General features: G+C 40.8%; 1 protein-coding gene and 2 long non-coding RNA genes across 6 annotated transcripts; all 3 read left to right on the forward strand.

The window, feature by feature from the left end:
* The first annotated feature begins 986 nt into the window (after positions 1-986).
* LOC133706635 (uncharacterized) lies at positions 987-3,289 on the forward strand. Of its 3 annotated transcripts, XR_009844641.1 has the most exons (4): positions 987-1,250; positions 1,358-1,508; positions 2,267-2,336; positions 2,880-3,289. It is a non-coding gene; the product is annotated as an uncharacterized LOC133706635 (long non-coding RNA). The 3 variants fall into 3 exon arrangements; XR_009844640.1 differs by lacking the exon at positions 2,880-3,289 and having other exon boundaries at positions 2,267-2,873; XR_009844642.1 differs by lacking the exon at positions 2,880-3,289 and having other exon boundaries at positions 2,275-2,873.
* A 4,947-nt stretch (positions 3,290-8,236) lies between these two features.
* Positions 8,237-11,556, forward strand: LOC133746409 (uncharacterized). Of its 2 annotated transcripts, XR_009864111.1 has the most exons (4): positions 8,237-8,498; positions 8,606-8,756; positions 9,515-9,584; positions 10,128-11,556. It is a non-coding gene; the product is annotated as an uncharacterized LOC133746409 (long non-coding RNA). The 2 variants fall into 2 exon arrangements; XR_009864110.1 differs by lacking the exon at positions 10,128-11,556 and having other exon boundaries at positions 9,515-10,121.
* A 947-nt stretch (positions 11,557-12,503) lies between these two features.
* LOC133745527 (ras-related protein RABA2a) lies at positions 12,504-15,003 on the forward strand. The gene is made up of 2 exons (XM_062173611.1): positions 12,504-12,738; positions 14,174-15,003. The coding sequence occupies exons 1-2, from the start codon at positions 12,574-12,576 to the stop codon at positions 14,657-14,659; spliced, it is 651 nt and encodes a 216-aa protein (XP_062029595.1). The 5' UTR covers positions 12,504-12,573; the 3' UTR covers positions 14,660-15,003.
* The last annotated feature ends 3,206 nt before the right edge of the window (positions 15,004-18,209 follow it).

Here is an 18,209-nt window from a genome sequence, read left to right on the forward strand (position 1 = left end):
TAATGGTCGTCAAAGCTACGGACCGCAGCAACAACGTCGACTTGTTCCTCATAGTTGACGTGGGTCCCGCGTGAGGAACATAATTTTACCTACGGGTAATTGTATTCGACTACGAGTACTTAAGTATGTCTTTTGACAAAACTGTAATTCCTGGAACGTTGTGCTTGTAATGAGCGGGAATTGAATGAAGACGTGAGTCGGCTATGAGTTGCCAGCTGTGGCAGTATTATGTTGGGGTAACAAGGTTAGTAGTTACCCAGTCTTATTTGGTATAGACACAAATTGTCTGTGGAAATGATGAGTATGGTAGTGTTGTGAGGAGAGTAATGAAATTGTGAATTACTCAGTCTGGTTGTCTTGTGGGTACAGAAGAATAAAATTAAACGGAGCGAAGTGTATCCTGTGGGTGATAAATGAGGAACACTTGGTAAAGAGAAATGTTAGCTCCGGTGTTGATACGTATGACTAGAACAAGTCGCGTTGGACCACAAGAAATCAAAAATCGGAAATGTTATGGGTACTGGAGTCCGACATGAGAAGTAGAGTATGGTTGACCGTTTGACCAATCATGAAATTTCGAGGACGAAATTTATTTAAGGGGGGTGGAACTGTGAGCCCCGGAAAAATTTATCGAGCTTAAGTGAAATAGTTCGATAATTTACTTATCGATTTCGATAAAAGTTAAGTACTCGAGAATATTTTCAAAAAAATTTGTGAAGTGAAATCCTCAATTTAGAAGTTGGATAATGAAGTACACGTCACGATGAGTTCGTGGAAATTTTCAGAGAATTTTTCGGTGAACCGAACTATTTATAGCGAATTTCCGAAGTTGTGGAATTTTAGAATTTAAAACAAGAAATAGAAAATTGGTGGAGAAATCCCAGCCATTGATTCACCCACCGCTTGATCCTAGCCGTCCATCCTTAATTGGATCAGTCTATATATATCCAAGTGTTGCTCTGTTGGGAGATCCAGAAGGATCGAGAGAGAGGAAGAGAACCAGAGTTCTCTCTGACCTGAAACGCGACCCGGAGACCTGCAAAGAGGATCCGACCGGGGCTACTCCGTCCGGCCACCTCACAGCGGCGGACCACCGGCATTATCTTCGCATCGACGTCGCCGTCACGTCTGTGGCCTCGGATCGTGCATGCACCGGCTGTAGACGGAGGACCGACGACTGGAAGCCCCGAACTCTCTCCGCCAACCTCTGCAAATTTCGGCGTCTCCGACCACCTTCTGGGCCGTTTGTGGTATAAAACCTCCTCTCCTCATCGTAATCTTCACGCTTGTGTAATTATTTTTCGATTTAGCTTAAGTTTGATGATTTTTCGTTTCTGGGTTTCGGCCTCCGCCGCAGTTCCACGACGCCGGCAGCTTTCCGGCTCTTCTTGGCTTCGTCCGGGCTTTGTTAATCACAAATTTTTGGGTTGAATTGCGTCGAAGCCATCAGCTCCTCACTAGTCGAGTTTTGGCAGTGAGTTTGGCTCGGTTGTAGTTGATTACCGAAGGTATAATTCCAAACTTTGAATTGGAAGATTGCTCTGGTGATGAATTCGAAATTGTGGACTGAAGAGCTTTTGAATTATTTCTGCTTGGGTTTAATTGAGTTGGGAGATTATGTTGTGTTGGCAATGTGATGTACTTTGCATGTACAGAGTGTGCGTTCATGTTTTGGTTGAATGGTTGAGTTGTGATTGGAGAAATTGGTCGGGTTGTGTTGAGTGGGTTGTTTGCCTTGAGTTGAATGACTTTTGTTCAAGACTAATGTTGAATTGAAATTATGTGGTGGAAGTGGCCTAAAGTAATATATGGGTGTCCAGAGTAAATTAGGTACACCCGTATTGAGTCGAAATATGATGGAAAAATATTGGGTGTCCATAGTAAATTCTGTCGAATTACTATGTGATAAAATACGAAATAGAAGTAAAAGACCGAATGTAGGGGGATTGAGATAAACTGTTGATGTGATTGGAAGCATGTTCTAATGTTCTATGCTTGTGTATATGTTAAATAAATAGAAGGTGAAAGGAATTAATATACAAGTATATATGTTTGGTCGATAACGTAACTTCAAGTCAATGTTCGATAATTGAGGTTAATATCGAATCTACCTCGATTGGTCAAACATGGTCAAATGGTCAAGTGTGGTCAACCCTTGGTCAACTCCTGGTCAAACCAGGAAAAGTTGGGGTTGGACGATATGTTAATCGTCGAGATTTCGTTTAACTGTTCAAAAGTTATTAACTATCGAAATGCCGGAATCTAGGACTTCAGTTACCCGAGGAACAGAAGGTTCGCAACTCTCGGAGTACGTGAGAGAACGCATCGGAATCCAGGTAGGGATTCAGGACTCTCCTCGGTTAGTGATTTTCTTATATTGTTATTAAATGATGCATGTTAGTTGGTATGGTTTGGTTATGTTCAAATGCAATGCATACTAACCAAACCATGTGAGAAATGTGATGGCTTGAGAGCGAAGGGTGGCTCTGACTTCCTTGGGTTCGATCCCCAAAACCTCCGGAGGGTTAGTTACACCGGTCGGACGGTGAGCGATCGCAATGACGACCCGATCCGTGTGTGTAGCTAGGTAGCGGACGCTCTCGCTACGCTTACCTGGTGATAAATTAAATTGAGGTAAGGTCGTGTAGTGGGTCTATGGGACCGGCCATCAGGTAAAACTTGGATTTGGCGCCGTAGTTATTTAAGCATCATGCATCAGTTTTCAAATTGAAAAACATTAAAGTTTGTCGTTTCTCTTAAACACTTGGATTAAGCATGTTTTCATACTGAGGCCTCAATAATTTATTTACCGATTTTCAAATCTAGTCGAGATAGAGTTCCTGTTGAGCAGCGAGGACGAAAGCTCACCCCTACAACAGTGTGGATGCAGGTACTGTGCACTGGTGACGGGACAGTAGCGGACGGAGCTGGGTGTGCGGAACAAGTTCGGTAAATCATTGTTTGGATTCTGTTTTAGATTCTGTTTCTCGAACTTCGTGTTTCGGAACTTGTGGATATTTAGCATCGTGTCAAATTTAGTTGAATTCTCTTTCATTGAAATTCATACTTCGTGTGATCCTTATCCAAGTACTGGACGAGGGAAATAGGTTTTAACAACTCAAGTTTTTCACCTCAAAAATATTTGTAGCTTCCGCTGTGTTTATACGAAAAGTTTTCAAACAAAATGCCTAGCGGTTCTCTAGAATGTAAATCGAGCGTTCGGTTTATGTTTTAGAGGCTCGCGGCACTGTGACGTGCTTAAGCTGGTGAGGTGCAGCTTGGGGCGTTACAGAAAGTGGTATCAGAGCAATGCTTCCGAGTCTTCGATTTCAACATTTTAAAAACCTCTGATACCGGAAAAAAGTTTTTGTTGGCTTGTGAAAATTTCCAAGTCTTGGTAAAAAGTCGACTTGGGAAACTCTTGTTCGAGAACGTGTTTCCGAACCTTTGACTTGAAAAGTTGTGAAAAATTTCTACCTAACACTTAAAAAGGTTTGACTTCGGTTTTTAAGACCTAGTTTCGAAAAACGTTCGAGAAAGTTTCCGGAAAAAGGATTTCGAAAAACGGTTCACGAGTGGGTTTTAAAGGTGTTTCCAAAAAGAAGGGGTGCCAAAAGCGAAAGTGCTTTGAAAGGCGTTTTGGTAAAAAGGGTTTACTTCCCGTTACTGTTCAGAAGGTTTGGATTTCGGTGTTTACTATTTACGTGTTTAACCCAAGCCAACTTTGACATGTGTTTTGTCGGAAATATGGTTTGTGCCGAAAAGGCAAGTTTTAGTGGAAATCGTTGTTTAACTTCAACGTGGGTTTTTACATTTGAGGTTTTTGAACGAAACCTTGCACTGATTTAAAAAGTTTTTTCGAAATTCGTCTAGAGTCTGGATTTCCGGTTACGTGGGAGACTTTAGGAATTTCTTTACCATGAAATTCCGGTTCACTCCTTGGTTGTGAGAGGGTAAAAAGAAAGTTTACCTGGAAGGATTGTTGCTAGTGTGTATTCATATAATTACAACTCTTCACTCGGTTTAGGGCCCGACTGGCCACCGGATCCCCCTAATGTATACCGAGGTTGAAAGTTGTTAAATTACTGAATACAACTTGCGACAAATAAATTACTCTAGCGGTATTCTCCGAAACTTCAACTTCTTGTGAGTCGGAACTATTGTTTGTTTTCCCCTTTGGATCCCTTTGACTTATGTTCCGACTTGTCTTTGTAATTGAACTTTTGCTTGTCATTGCTTTGTTCAGTGAATCCGGTCTGTTGAAATTGTGCTTGTTGCTATTAAGGTTGGACTTGGTAATTGATTCCTCTTTGGATATCTTGTCGAGTCTAGTTCACTTGATTGCTTCCACAGACTCGATTGTTGTGATTTGTCTTAAAGTCTTTTCAAGTCCAACTGTTATATGTTTATACATCATGTTGAATTGGTTTAAGGATTCACTTTCAAATTGTTCATAATCACGTGAATCCTATTCATTGAACTATTGTTGGAAGGACTCGATGTTGCATCTGTCTTGTAATCTTTATCGAGTCCAGTTATTGTTCATCCTTTTATTTGTTTATTGAATTTGAACGAGTATTGCCACCCAAAGCTCCTCCACAGTGCACAGACCGCGACAAAGATTACGTGGGCCCAGTATGAGGTAAAAGTAAAAAGGAAAAGGTACGTGAACGACAAACTTTGAGTCTCCATAAGAAAATGTTTGTACAAGGAAACTGTCTTGTGGGTTTCTTTTGGTTGATTGCTTGAGTGGGGATGTTTATTTTGGAAATGAAATCATTATGGTGTGGCACCTTGTATCGGTCCAGTTGTCGTATCGATTATACGTAGTTGATTCTTGCTTTCGTGTTAAACTTGAAACGTCGCTTAACAAAGGAATCTCGGATAGTTCGAATCGTTATTCCGAGAAGATCTTGTCGAGCACAACCTGTTGACATTACTCGTGCCTTGGTGTATGACATTACTCGTGCCTTGGTGTATGAGTCACGGAAAAATGGATCTTCAGCTATTTAATCCACTGAATAACGGAATGAAATTTCTCGCTTGGACGTGTTGACTTCAAAATGAAGTTAGAGGAGTTTACTGTGCTTTAGTGCTCGCCAATCGACGTTGCTTGTGGAATCTTAGGATTGTAAAATCTGAAGGCACGGAGAAGAGAGCAAATAGCTACTTGATCGGCCTCCGTCCCAAAATCTAATCTTGGATTCGACGAGTGGTACCATAAGAAGGCATTGCTCTGGGGGAAGCCGAGGAAGCTACGTGATTAGAAAATTTATAAGTTTGACTAAAGGCCCTTAAGATACACTTGGCAGTGTGTGGACCTCCTCGGGAATGCTTTAGCAAGTTAATGCGTAGTCAGCATGGGCCGAAGAGTATCGTGAAGGAAGAAGGAGAAGAGGTGTGTATCACCGTGCAACCTCTATAGCGGCTTCGCGAACTATGTTTCTTCTCACTCGTATGTGAGGTGGGAACCTCGTGTTAGTTACGTCTATAACTGACCCGAGTTTCTGAACGCCGAGATTCGCGTCTGTACGAGGAAACAAGCCTACTTTGTTCCCTGGATCAAATTGCTCGACTCTAGGTATCGACATGTTAACTATTGCGTGGTTGAGTTCATTCGGAGCTCCACCATTTGCCGAAGTCGACAACGAAAGGTCATCGAGTGATACGTCTATCAAGGAAGGGCAGGCGAATCTCTGCGAATCTGGCCGTTTACAACAACGCGTGTTATCGGTAAGGACCCTAGGAAGATTGCAAGTATTTCTTCCTTGCTAATTTTGTTGACTTTTATTTTCTTTTTGTGGTTGGTGTTGTTCTACAGTTTTCTTGCATTATTAAAGTTTTGGTTGTGGTTGAAATCATGCTAGTTCAACATTTAGACTTCTCCATTTCAATTGTTTCCAAGGTTTAAAAGATCTTGTGTTTTGAGAGAGTTTTTCCGGTTGCAAAAGTATTTCGATTAAAGTGATTTCACAATTGTTTTCAATTCCAACCAATTTCACCCAAAGGTGAGGAATATTAACCCTCCGAAACAGTCTCAAGGCTGAGATTTTTAATCTCAAAGTTTTGCTGATTTTCCCGTTGCAGTAACTTTGGAATCAATTTCTAATGACTTCCAGTGCTTCGAAATTTTGAAAATTTTAACACAACAATGTTCGGCATTTTGGCCAATGATCTGGAAAATTTCACTTCATTTCAACTAGACATAAAGTCGTGGCCATTTTTCCAAATCTGCTTTACGAGAAAGGAAAATTTTGAAAACTTCTCTACAAGTTGTTTTGGTAAAATTTTCACTTCCCTTCTTGGAAGTTTACAGATTTGGTATTGAAAATCATTTGAAATTTTCTAGAGCTCAAATTCCTGTTCTTAGGAAAGTTGCAAAGCGAAGTTTTGGCATTGTTTTCGGTTGCTTATCCATATAAGCCAATTTCAACCTAAATTGTAGTAAGGGAGGATATTCTCTACACTACTAGACAGTTGGCAACCGAAAGGCAAGAAAGAGACGTGCAAAGAACAAAAGGTGGAAAGCTTGCGTCGTCAACATCAGGAACACAACTTGTGACTTCAGCGACATGGCTTGACATGGTCAGAATGACGTGTGACCTGAGAAAGTGTTTTGACGCCAGGTACGTTATGAGTGTTGTTCGTGGTTGCTTAACCATCAGCTTCTCTGACTTTGGCGAAACTTTCGAGATCGACGTTGTGCTATATGTGGAAGCGTGTGAGCCTTCAGTCTTCCAGAGGTAAGCCTTTAACGGTGATCCTCGAATTTCGTCGGGTAGTGACGGAAGCACTTGATGAAGCTCGTTTCAAGACTGATCATCGGTTCGACAAACTAGTGTCCAAGGACCTGTTGGCACGTGGTTGTTGCGGGAAGGGCAACATGAGTCGATGTTGCTAAACGGCGCGTATCGTCAACATGGTTAGAAAGAGTACTTCACTTTCAAGTTTGTGGAGTGGATGCATTAGCCAAGATGGAGGTCATAAACGGTTACTTGACGAACTCGAATGCACCACGAGAGAATCCGTATAGTGTCATCACGTGGGAATTCGTGGAATAACTTCAGAATCGGTTGTTAGGCTCCGTCATGTATTCCTTGTAAAGCGTGATTAGGAAAGACGGATGCTCAACTAGTTCTGCATGTGTATGTCCTTCTTAGGACAGTGGCTTCTTCCACGGTGAACTGCAGGTTATATGTTAGTGAACGACCGATAAACTCCTAACAGAGAGTGTATTCTATTAGTGTCTAATGGTCGTCAAAGCTACGGACCGCAGCAACAACGTCGACTTGTTCCTCATAGTTGACGTGGGTCCCGCGTGAGGAACATAATTTTACCTACGGGTAATTGTATTCGACTACGAGTACTTAAGTATGTCTTTTGACAAAACTGTAATTCCTGGAACGTTGTGCTTGTAATGAGCGGGAATTGAATGAAGACGTGAGTCGGCTATGAGTTGCCAGCTGTGGCAGTATTATGTTGGGGTAACAAGGTTAGTAGTTACCCAGTCTTATTTGGTATAGACACAAATTGTCTGTGGAAATGATGAGTATGGTAGTGTTGTGAGGAGAGTAATGAAATTGTGAATTACTCAGTCTGGTTGTCTTGTGGGTACAGAAGAATAAAATTAAACGGAGCGAAGTGTATCCTGTGGGTGATAAATGAGGAACACTTGGTAAAGAGAAATGTTAGCTCCGGTGTTGATACGTATGACTAGAACAAGTCGCGTTGGACCACAAGAAATCAAAAATCGGAAATGTTATGGGTACTGGAGTCCGACATGAGAAGTAGAGTATGGTTGACCGTTTGACCAATCATGAAATTTCGAGGACGAAATTTATTTAAGGGGGGTGGAACTGTGAGCCCCGGAAAAATTTATCGAGCTTAAGTGAAATAGTTCGATAATTTACTTATCGATTTCGATAAAAGTTAAGTACTCGAGAATATTTTCAAAAAAATTTGTGAAGTGAAATCCTCAATTTAGAAGTTGGATAATGAAGTACACGTCACGATGAGTTCGTGGAAATTTTCAGAGAATTTTTCGGTGAACCGAACTATTTATAGCGAATTTCCGAAGTTGTGGAATTTTAGAATTTAAAACAAGAAATAGAAAATTGGTGGAGAAATCCCAGCCATTGATTCACCCACCGCTTGATCCTAGCCGTCCATCCTTAATTGGATCAGTCTATATATATCCAAGTGTTGCTCTGTTGGGAGATCCAGAAGGATCGAGAGAGAGGAAGAGAACCAGAGTTCTCTCTGACCTGAAACGCGACCCGGAGACCTGCAAAGAGGATCCGACCGGGGCTACTCCGTCCGGCCACCTCACAGCGGCGGACCACCGGCATTATCTTCGCATCGACGTCGCCGTCACGTCTGTGGCCTCGGATCGTGCATGCACCGGCTGTAGACGGAGGACCGACGACTGGAAGCCCCGAACTCTCTCCGCCAACCTCTGCAAATTTCGGCGTCTCCGACCACCTTCTGGGCCGTTTGTGGTATAAAACCTCCTCTCCTCATCGTAATCTTCACGCTTGTGTAATTATTTTTCGATTTAGCTTAAGTTTGATGATTTTTCGTTTCTGGGTTTCGGCCTCCGCCGCAGTTCCACGACGCCAGCAGCTTTCCGGCTCTTCTTGGCTTCGTCCGGGCTTTGTTAATCACAAATTTTTGGGTTGAATTGCGTCGAAGCCATCAGCTCCTCACTAGTCGAGTTTTGGCAGTGAGTTTGGCTCGGTTGTAGTTGATTACCGAAGGTATAATTCCAAACTTTGAATTGGAAGATTGCTCTGGTGATGAATTCGAAATTGTGGACTGAAGAGCTTTTGAATTATTTCTGCTTGGGTTTAATTGAGTTGGGAGATTATGTTGTGTTGGCAATGTGATGTACTTTGCATGTACAGAGTGTGCGTTCATGTTTTGGTTGAATGGTTGAGTTGTGATTGGAGAAATTGGTCGGGTTGTGTTGAGTGGGTTGTTTGCCTTGAGTTGAATGACTTTTGTTCAAGACTAATGTTGAATTGAAATTATGTGGTGGAAGTGGCCTAAAGTAATATATGGGTGTCCAGAGTAAATTAGGTACACCCGTATTGAGTCGAAATATGATGGAAAAATATTGGGTGTCCATAGTAAATTCTGTCGAATTACTATGTGATAAAATACGAAATAGAAGTAAAAGACCGAATGTAGGGGGATTGAGATAAACTGTTGATGTGATTGGAAGCATGTTCTAATGTTCTATGCTTGTGTATATGTTAAATAAATAGAAGGTGAAAGGAATTAATATACAAGTATATATGTTTGGTCGATAACGTAACTTCAAGTCAATGTTCGATAATTGAGGTTAATATCGAATCTACCTCGATTGGTCAAACATGGTCAAATGGTCAAGTGTGGTCAACCCTTGGTCAACTCCTGGTCAAACCAGGAAAAGTTGGGGTTGGACGATATGTTAATCGTCGAGATTTCGTTTAACTGTTCAAAAGTTATTAACTATCGAAATGCCGGAATCTAGGACTTCAGTTACCCGAGGAACAGAAGGTTCGCAACTCTCGGAGTACGTGAGAGAACGCATCGGAATCCAGGTAGGGATTCAGGACTCTCCTCGGTTAGTGATTTTCTTATATTGTTATTAAATGATGCATGTTAGTTGGTATGGTTTGGTTATGTTCAAATGCAATGCATACTAACCAAACCATGTGAGAAATGTGATGGCTTGAGAGCGAAGGGTGGCTCTGACTTCCTTGGGTTCGATCCCCAAAACCTCCGGAGGGTTAGTTACACCGGTCGGACGGTGAGCGATCGCAATGACGACCCGATCCGTGTGTGTAGCTAGGTAGCGGACGCTCTCGCTACGCTTACCTGGTGATAAATTAAATTGAGGTAAGGTCGTGTAGTGGGTCTATGGGACCGGCCATCAGGTAAAACTTGGATTTGGCGCCGTAGTTATTTAAGCATCATGCATCAGTTTTCAAATTGAAAAACATTAAAGTTTGTCGTTTCTCTTAAACACTTGGATTAAGCATGTTTTCATACTGAGGCCTCAATAATTTATTTACCGATTTTCAAATCTAGTCGAGATAGAGTTCCTGTTGAGCAGCGAGGACGAAAGCTCACCCCTACAACAGTGTGGATGCAGGTACTGTGCACTGGTGACGGGACAGTAGCGGACGGAGCTGGGTGTGCGGAACAAGTTCGGTAAATCATTGTTTGGATTCTGTTTTAGATTCTGTTTCTCGAACTTCGTGTTTCGGAACTTGTGGATATTTAGCATCGTGTCAAATTTAGTTGAATTCTCTTTCATTGAAATTCATACTTCGTGTGATCCTTATCCAAGTACTGGACGAGGGAAATAGGTTTTAACAACTCAAGTTTTTCACCTCAAAAATATTTGTAGCTTCCGCTGTGTTTATACGAAAAGTTTTCAAACAAAATGCCTAGCGGTTCTCTAGAATGTAAATCGAGCGTTCGGTTTATGTTTTAGAGGTTTGCGGCACTGTGACGTGCTTAAGCTGGTGAGGTGCAGCTTGGGGCGTTACAGTGGGAAAGGGCTCCATGTTCACCACATTGTTGCGAATTGTTGCAAAATTGTCATTTAGCCCCATTAAAAATTTCATTGTCTTCTGTGTATCCATATAATCCTTGATTTCCTTGGATGCTTCACAAGTGCACAGAGGAATCTCGCAAAGGGCATCTTTCTCATCCCATAAGCCTTTGAGTTTGGTAAAGAAGGTAGTCACAGAGCCAGCACCCTATTCACAATCATGTATAGCATTCTCAATATGGAATAATTGTACCGTATTAGTGTGGGAAAACCTTTCTTTCAGCTCCTCCCACATGCCTTTTGCAGTCTTGCAGTGAATGACACTACTAGATATCTCTTTGGACATAGACCCGAGCAACTAGGTTTTAACCAAAGTATTGCACCGGTCCCATTGCATCTGTTCTTCAACTCTCTAGGTTGATCGTTGGTTTGTGCCATCAATAAATCCCCTTTTGTTTTTTATTGTGAGGGCCATGTTCATAAACTGAGCCCAGGTGGTATAATTGTCTTCCACCAAAGGCTTTGCAACAAGGACCGCTCCAGGCTGATCAGAATGATGGATGAACAAAGGATGATTGGGATTTTCCCAAGGTTCTGACATCTTCAGCGTAGTCGAAGAGTTGTCATGTTGAACGACCTTTCTTTCTTCGTCCCCTGGCATGAAGGCTTATTATATAATTCTAAGAATTTGGTTGTGGTGGGATTGTTTCACTCTTGGGTTCCAGATCGTTGCTCTGATACCATGAAAGAAATGATAAACTGAAGAATCCAATTATTATCATTCACAATAGAAAGTTACATCTTTATACAAGTTACACCCCTGTACGATCCACAATCCTAGCCTAGAAGCAAGCACCAACAGATACAATACAGCAACACAATTACAACATATGAATAGCTATCAAATCCCTAACTCTACGTTATCTTTCCTTAGCTGGTACCACAGAATCTTGTTCCTCAATACAGGGCATGGTCTGGTGGTGGTGTTGTTGTAGGTGAGGTTGTTGTTTCTAGTGCTTCTGCCCATTTTCTCTTTGTAGATCAGGATCAAACGGCGGGTGATGGTGTTGGATAGGTCGGCGGCAGTGGAGATGCTAGTAAAGCGTCTTGTGGTGGTGATGATGTGATTTGTTGCAGCAGCTGGAAGTTTGTGGTGGATGTTGACTGGAATGGGAATGCATCTGGTTGGGCCTCTTGGGCCGAGATTGGTTGGAAGTTTTACCCTACTCTTTGGTCCCTTTGTTTTGGTCTCAAAGAGCTAGGGCTTAATGTGAGTTGGGCTGCCCCTTTGATGAGGGTTTGGAAGATTTGGGTCTCTAAGGCTCTGCTTATTAGTTAATTTTTTTAGGTTGCAAAAAGACTAGCTACTCTGTTAAACACTTAAACCATTTAATCTACTTCGGAGTACTAGTTTTTTTTTTTGTTAGAATAAAAGTGCGTGAACTTCCCAAAAAGGTAGATGTTCTTGGGGTGCTGGGAACTTGTTCTTTAGAATATGTTTTTGTACACTGAGAATTAGCTCTTTTTGACGACCCATTGAAATCAAATATAATTGATGCTTGCGGTGTAAGATACCAAACCAAACCACTAGAATCTGCCATAATGGATTCTCAAACAAATAAAGAATCAATGCGGTTAAAACTAATCTCATCTTGAATTCTTTAGTTGGTTTTGATTTTCAAAAATAAAAACACAATGTTCTCAATTCGGTTAAAAGTTTGTGCAAGAAAACAAAACCGAATTGATACAACGGGGTGATGGTGTACTCGTTCAAGAGCATTAATTAAATTTCAGTTTAAGAAACTCTAAAAAGGTATACTTGCGACTTTACTATTAAGATGACAGAGATTACATTCTGTAATTATGTTTCCCTTTGTGCCCTGCAATGCCATCAACATCGGAGGGCAGTTTGGACACAGAAAAGAAAGGTCCCTGCAAATAAAACCACCCCATATTTTTCGTGGGAGACTACTGAATTAGCGGCACTTGTTCTTCTTCCTTGTTGTTAGGGAATACACAGAGAGAGAGATATGGCGAGGAGAGCGGACGAGGAATACGACTATTTGTTCAAAGTGGTATTAATCGGCGACTCGGGCGTTGGGAAATCCAACCTCCTCTCGCGATTCACTCGCAACGAGTTCTGTTTGGAATCCAAGTCCACCATTGGCGTCGAATTTGCCACACGTACTCTCCAGGTCCACCATCTCTTTCCACACCCTTTTTCGTTACCTGTTTCTTATGTCATTTCATTCAATTGGGATCTGCCTCTTCCGAGAATTTTGCATATTTCAACTACAATTTGGATCGGTTTCATTGTCTTATGATGTAGATCTGTTGTGTTGTTTGGTTCCAGACTTGTACTAATGGATCTATTGAGTTAGCAATGAAACAAGATGATTTGGTTTTGTGACTGCTTCACTCACTTCATAGTGTTTCACACTAGTTTGCATTTGGGTAATTGAATTCGGTGACTAGGAGAAAACTAAAGGATTTAGGCAATGTATGGTAGGAAATTCAGGGATGGATACCTTATGTAATGCTTCTGTATCTATACTTGTTAATTCAACTACGTTTAGTGACCATTTTGTGACCAAAATCATTCTGTCTCCGTTGTTGTGGCAATTTATAATGACACCCAAGAATATATTGGATTATTTCATTTTTTGAATGAATTTTGCATTTCCTATTATCCGCTACGCAAATTGTATCTTCAAAAAGATATTAGATTAAATGTCATTAAGAACCTTAAACAGCATTCTTGTGAAATGTTTTAGCTGCTTGTGTTTGATAATAAACAGAAGTAAATCCGCAGAACAAATGTAAAATAGCAAGTACAACACTAGATCTTAAAACTTCTTTTCAGCCCCAGAAAGAAAGCTCTGTGATTTCTCTGCCTGCTCTTGCCCTGACCTACTAATTTGAGTTGAGACAATGATCAAATTATGAGTACTTGCCCAAGATGCCTTACATTTGGTTGTGTATGGATTTGACTTCGTACAGCCAAAGACCCACTATCCTCCACCAGCTCATATGAAACTAGAGTCGTGTATAATAATATCTCTCCTTACAAAAACCTCTTGAGTTGATGAAATTTTGGCCACATAGAACTGGCACAGTTACACACAACATTTGAGCTAACACGTTACTAAGAACCTCAGTTTTCTTCCATGACTCCAGGTTCTTTGGAATTAGACAGACAAATATTGCATTAGTTAATCGATTATAGATTTTTCCCTTGTTATGACTTATGCTACTCCTCAGTAACACTTGAAATCCAGTCATACAAAAACCTCACCACCAACATTTATCCTTACTATCAGAAATGACCATTGTCACCCATCCTTCTGAGAGGATCTTTCTAAAGCCTGTTTACCTTCCCCTTGCTCAATGATCACTGCTTTAACCTTAATCTCTAATTTATGCATCAAAATTACTCTTTCCCATTCACAACCTTATGAAAGGATCTAGAATTGATTTGTTCTTATAGTATGAAACAACTTTATGTGTCCAAATTTGTTTTATGTAATCTATCCTACATTTCCTGCTCATGAATTCTTGCCCTCAAGTAACAGAATGAGCTTTCTGGTTTATTTAATAAGCTGAAAAGCAAAATGTTGTCTTTTTTGTCAGGTTGAGGGAAGAACTGTGAAAGCTCAGATATGGGACACAGCAGGACAGGAGAGATACAGAGCAATTACTAGTGCCTACTATAGAGGAGCTCTTGGAGCACTACTTGTTTACGATGTAACAAAACCAACAACATTTGAAAATGTAAGCCGGTGGCTGAAGGAATTGAGAGACCATGCTGACTCAAACATTGTGATCATGATGATTGGGAACAAGACTGATCTGAAGCATCTACGTGCCGTTGCCACAGAGGACGCCCAGGGTTATGCCGAAAGAGAAGGCCTTTCATTCATCGAAACATCTGCTCTTGAGGCAATTAATGTTGAGAAGGCTTTCCAGACAATTCTTGCCGAGATTTATCGGATTATTAGTAAAAAGACTCTTTCATCAGATGAGCCAACACCTGCAAGCATTAAAGAAGGGAAGACCATTGCTGTCACTGGAGGATCAGAGGTCAATACAAAGAAGCCTTGCTGTTCATCAACCTGAGGTTGATTATTTTTTAAGACATTCGTACTTTAGTTTCATATTATTATTTGTTATTTTGTTTTTTCCCTTATTCTTCGGCTGTGGGTTATTGTGTGAAGTTATTTTTGTTGCATATTCCTTTGGACTATACTTTCTTGTTTGTTGCCTGGATTTGTTATGTAACGGGGTATATTTCATGAGGTATACACCGGTGATCAGTAGATAGAGCCTCAAAAGGCTTGGACTGTATTGTAGAAATACCTCACAGCCCGAGTTGAAACCTTTCAAATCTTTGAAATGAGCTAGAATCCGTTTAAAATGGACTAGCTCTACTCGAGTTATGGGAGAACAGCTTTATTGCTCTAGGTGCATCTATATTATAGTTTTCTGGTACTTATAATTTAAGTTTATGATGGGAGAACAGCTTTTTTACTTCAACAGTGTCTGAACTCTTCGAGGACTTTTGAAATGATACCTGAACTTTCAAAGTTATCAATGTGATACCTGGACTCATTTTTTTGTATCAACGTCGTACCTGCGGTCGATTTCCGTCACAGAACCGTTAACTATGACCACGTGCCCAGCACGTGAGGCACTTAATGAGGTTAAAAGATTAATTTACCCTCAAAAGTATATACTTCAACGGTGTCCGTCCATCAGAGAATTGGATTCAAGTTTTGCTTTGGGTTTTGCATTTTTCTAGGAAATGTCATCATCCCATCTGATTGCATTTTGCAGATGAAAAAGGAAATAGAAATGGTGAAGAAGAACTGAAGGTACGACGGGACATGTGAAGAACTAAAGGAAGTGGGAAAGGTCATTTTTACCCTTATTTTGTGCCTCACGTGCTGGGCACGTGGTCATAGTTAACGGTTCTGTGACGGAAATCGACCGCAGGTATGACATTGATACGAAAAAATGAGTTCAGGTATCACATTGATAACTTTGAAAGTTCAGGTATCATTTCAAAAGTCCTCGAAGAGTTCAGACACTGTTGAAGTAAAAAACTCTAAATAATAATAGATAAACAGATGAATGGTTAAATAAAATTTATATTTATATTTTAGATGATTAAATGTAACTAATGAGTGTGGTTCTCACGTCCGCAACATAAGTTATTACTAATTACTTAGAGGAAACAAAGGTCGATATTTTCAAGTAATTGGGAATAGCATTATGAAATATTCTCAAAAAAAGGTATAGCATTTTGAAAATGGTGCTTTACTAACAACTAGTTTATCTGTTTATGGCATAGAATTATTTGAGGAAAAATAACGATTAACATAGTTTGGACGTGTTATGGGGTCATATTCTGAATTACATGTATTATTTGAAATTCACTTGTGCGATGAGCATACTATTCATAAATCATGACTTTTAAAATATGCTTGATGTGGAACATTGAAATACCGAAGGGATTCTTTTTATGAATTTATTGCTTGTTGACTTTGAAACTCAAAAAAGTAAAAAAAAATTCATTATGTTCAAGTAAATCCCTATTTGTGTGTCTGGCCCAAACCCTAGGTTAGTTGATCTAATGGTAATAGGGTTTAATTAGAAGGATCTAGATATTCCTATTCAATGTATGATTACCTTTCCTTGTATGATTTAGATTCTATGCATTGTTATCCTCTATATAAAGATACCCCTATTATCAATGAGAATACACAGCGATTTTCTCAATTCCTGTTTCTCTAAAACACATTATAGATTATGGTATTCTGTCTGTTGGAGTACATTCTGAAGATCATGCTAAATCAATCGTGAGATCAACAAATATGACAATTTGAATAGAATTAGGGTTTGCATGGTTTGGCACATTGAAAGGTGGTATGGGGGGCACCCGTGGAATGCAATGACAATGTCGAAACATGTTAGACATTGTTAATGTAATACCCGGTTGTTTCTTTAATCAAAGCAAAACATGATTACCGGTGCTTTACTTTTCATGATTGTAATGCTTTAGCTTTCATGATTACCCATAATTCGTTATGCCCCAGCTTCTGTCATTGACCACACCAGAGCATAATTGAAGAAACAGAACATAACTCTCTCTTGTCCGAAATCATTCTCTCTCTCTCTTGTCCGAAATCATTCTCTCTCTCTCTCGTCCGAAAAACACAAAAACAGAGCAAACGCTCTCCGTTCTTTTCCTTCCTCCACCTGCCATCAATCGACGCCGGACAACCTTCAGTGGCTTCGTCTCAGCCTTGCGAAGCTACCTGCTGCGGTCTTGGGTCACGGCACAGCCGGAAGCAGCGGCGAAGAGACCGGGTTCGTCCAGCCCCGATTTGGTTCCAAGCTTGATATCTCAAGCTACCGGTCACCACTCCTCGCAAAACTCCATCCACGAGCTCGCCTCAACCTTCTGAAACTCCCAGAAGCACCCTAGCACGGCGGCGCGGCTCGTAGCAGCGGCTGAAGTCAACCCCGAGCTAGATCGAACGGGACTTTCGATCCAGATATCTCAAGCTGTAGAGCTTCGTTTCGAGTAATTCTTGAACTGGGGAGATCACCTTGAGTTTCTGAACAAATCTCCAGAAGGAATCGAAGCGATTTGTGGAAGTTTTTACGTGGATCGGAACACCTGCCGGATTCTGGAAATTTTCCCGACCACCGAAGCTTTCGATCGATATATCTCGAGCTACAGACCATATTTTTCTGTGATTCGTGAACCAGTGAGTTCACCTTTAGTTTCTTAACAACTCTCCAGAAGGGATCGAAGCCTGAAATTGAAGTTTTGACGTCGAAATCGAACCTCGCCGGATTCTGCAAATTTTCGCCGGATTCTGGAAATTTTCCGGCCACCTCGACTGTTCTAGGTAATTTCCGACCACTTCCTTTCGTTTTCAGACTTCATGCTAGTTATGAAAGTGGATCAACTCGTCATTTTGAACAAGTTTGTAGTTGACAACTTTTGCATCGGAGGTGGTTGACCGTCGTTGACCGCCGCGTTGACCACCCACTGACCGCCGCTTGTGGCGGCGTATTCGACCATATTTCGAGTTTTTATTATCTAGGTGATGATCTACGCATCCTTACGAGCGTTTTGATATATTACAAGGTCATTTTAGAAAACGTTGATAAATAGTGGATTTATGTTTTGACGTTACTATTTAACGTTTTTACGTTTTATCTTCGGTTTACGATCCGCTAAGATCCGACCGTCAGATTTACTTCAAATTTGAATATGTTGATCGTATGACTGTCCCGATGACTTTGTGTGGTCACGGGCGAAGATCCCACCATTGGATCTTCGTATAATTGTGAAATAGTGATTCGGAAGGCGATTCGTGAGAATCTGACCGTCGGATTTTCGTATAATTTTGAGGAGATGTTTGTTAGAGTGATTCAAGAAGATCTGACCGTTGGATCTTCGTGATAATTTTGGAGGATGATCCTAAGGGCGATCCGTGAGGATCCGACCGTTGGATCATTATATAAATTCGATCTGGCCGTTGGATCATCATTAAATTAGAATCCGACCGTTGGATTTCCGTATATGTGTGGTTTATGAATGATTGCTAAGTTAAGATCGTATCTGACTAGGTGATTGACGGTTTGAGTTAGT

This window comes from Rosa rugosa, chromosome 4 (genome assembly GCF_958449725.1).
Source record: "Rosa rugosa chromosome 4, drRosRugo1.1, whole genome shotgun sequence".
NCBI lineage: Eukaryota > Viridiplantae > Streptophyta > Magnoliopsida > Rosales > Rosaceae > Rosa > Rosa rugosa.

What these genes read in the sequence shown, in the direction of transcription:
- LOC133745527 (XM_062173611.1), top strand. Translation starts at nt 12,574, where the DNA reads ATGGCGAGGAGAGCGGACGAGGAATACGACTATTTGTTCAAAGTGGTA. An exon ending in TTGCCACACGTACTCTCCAG is followed by an intron (nt 12,739 to 14,173) that starts GTCCACCATCTC and finishes CTTTTTTGTCAG; the next exon opens with GTTGAGGGAAGAACTGTGAA.